Here is a 1,193-nt window from a genome sequence, read left to right as displayed (position 1 = left end):
GGGCCCCCCGCCCATGCGAGGCCGCCACCAGGCCCTGCCTTACCTACACTGTCGCTCCACTTGTCCGTGGCCACTGGCCAGCCTCCTACCACCTTCAGGATGTCCAGCAGGGGCTGCGAGTCTCGCTTTTCTATCTCGCCTGAGAGGGGAGGGAGCGGTCGCTCACCCGATGCCCTGGCGGGGAGGTGGGGGGCGGGCGTGACAGCCGCCGGCACACGGGCCCGCGGGGATGTGACGCCCAGCGCGGAGCCTGACCCTCCCGGCACAGCCTCTGCAGCACAGGACGCGCAGGGGCCTGGAAAGAGCAGAGACGGGACGCAGGCGGGAAAGGGGCCTGGGGCTGATGAAAGCACAGGCGCCACCAGGACAAGGGTGTGCAAGGGGAGGCCCCGAAGCTCAGAGAAGCCCAGGCGGTACTCTGGAAGGCCAGGAACAGGCAGGGGTGGGGGTCCACGCCGGCGGCTGGGAAGCCCGCGTGCCCTCCAGCTCCAGCATCGGGTGGACTGAACTGCTGACAGAGCACGGAGCACAGCTTCCCAGCATGGGGGCGCCCGGGAAGCTTGGGAGAACTTGGCACAAGAACCCGCGAAGGTGGGAATAGAGCTGGCCCGCTGCTGACAGGGTGGAGGCTTGGGGCGGGGAGGGCCTCGCGGGTTGGTCGCTTGACCTGGAGGGGCGGGCTGGGAGGGGGAGCGGTCCAGGGGGAGGGGGGCGGCTCCAAGGGCGCCCTGATGGGGGCCGGGGCCTGGGGGAGCGAGAAGCAGGGTGTCCCACGTGGCTGGTGGGGGCACACTGGGCTTGCTTTCTTGGGTCCTGAGTTGGGAGCAGGGACAAAACCTAGGGAGCTGCCAGTGACGGGTCAGGTCGGCCGTGTCAGGCAGATCGTTACAGGAGTTACTGTTTGGCTTCCTGCGCTGGTTCCTGTAGGTGACGGCCTGGCCGCCTGGCTGCAGACCGGGGGTCAGAGTTGTATTTTTATACACGGTCTGGCCCTTGCCCTTTCGTACATTTGGTCTCTCAGGCCAGAAACTCTATACAGGTGGGAACACAGCGCATCTCCTTCACCTGGCAGGTGCTGGCCAGACTGGATCACGTGACCTCCTGTTTCCATGGGGAGGAGAGGAGTGCGCCAGCCCAGGACCCCATGGAGACACCCCAATAATGCTGGGGGCCCTACGAGTCTCGCTACTAGG

The 1,193-nt window shown here is 66.6% G+C and overlaps 1 protein-coding gene across 1 annotated transcript in view; it reads right to left on the bottom strand.

Annotated features, from left to right (window-relative positions):
• The window catches only part of MMEL1 (membrane metalloendopeptidase like 1), a 31,302-nt gene that overhangs the window by 12,990 nt on the left and 17,119 nt on the right, over window positions 1-1,193 (bottom strand). The window contains 1 exon segment of the mRNA XM_029230285.1: window positions 44-139. Coding sequence (XP_029086118.1) covers window positions 44-139 — 96 coding nt within the window.

Source organism: Monodon monoceros, unplaced genomic scaffold (assembly GCF_005190385.1).
Source record: "Monodon monoceros isolate NGI ecotype Baffin Bay Population unplaced genomic scaffold, NGI_Narwhal_1 Super_Scaffold_18, whole genome shotgun sequence".
NCBI lineage: Eukaryota > Metazoa > Chordata > Mammalia > Artiodactyla > Monodontidae > Monodon > Monodon monoceros.
This window is presented reverse-complemented; position numbering and strand designations above follow the sequence as displayed.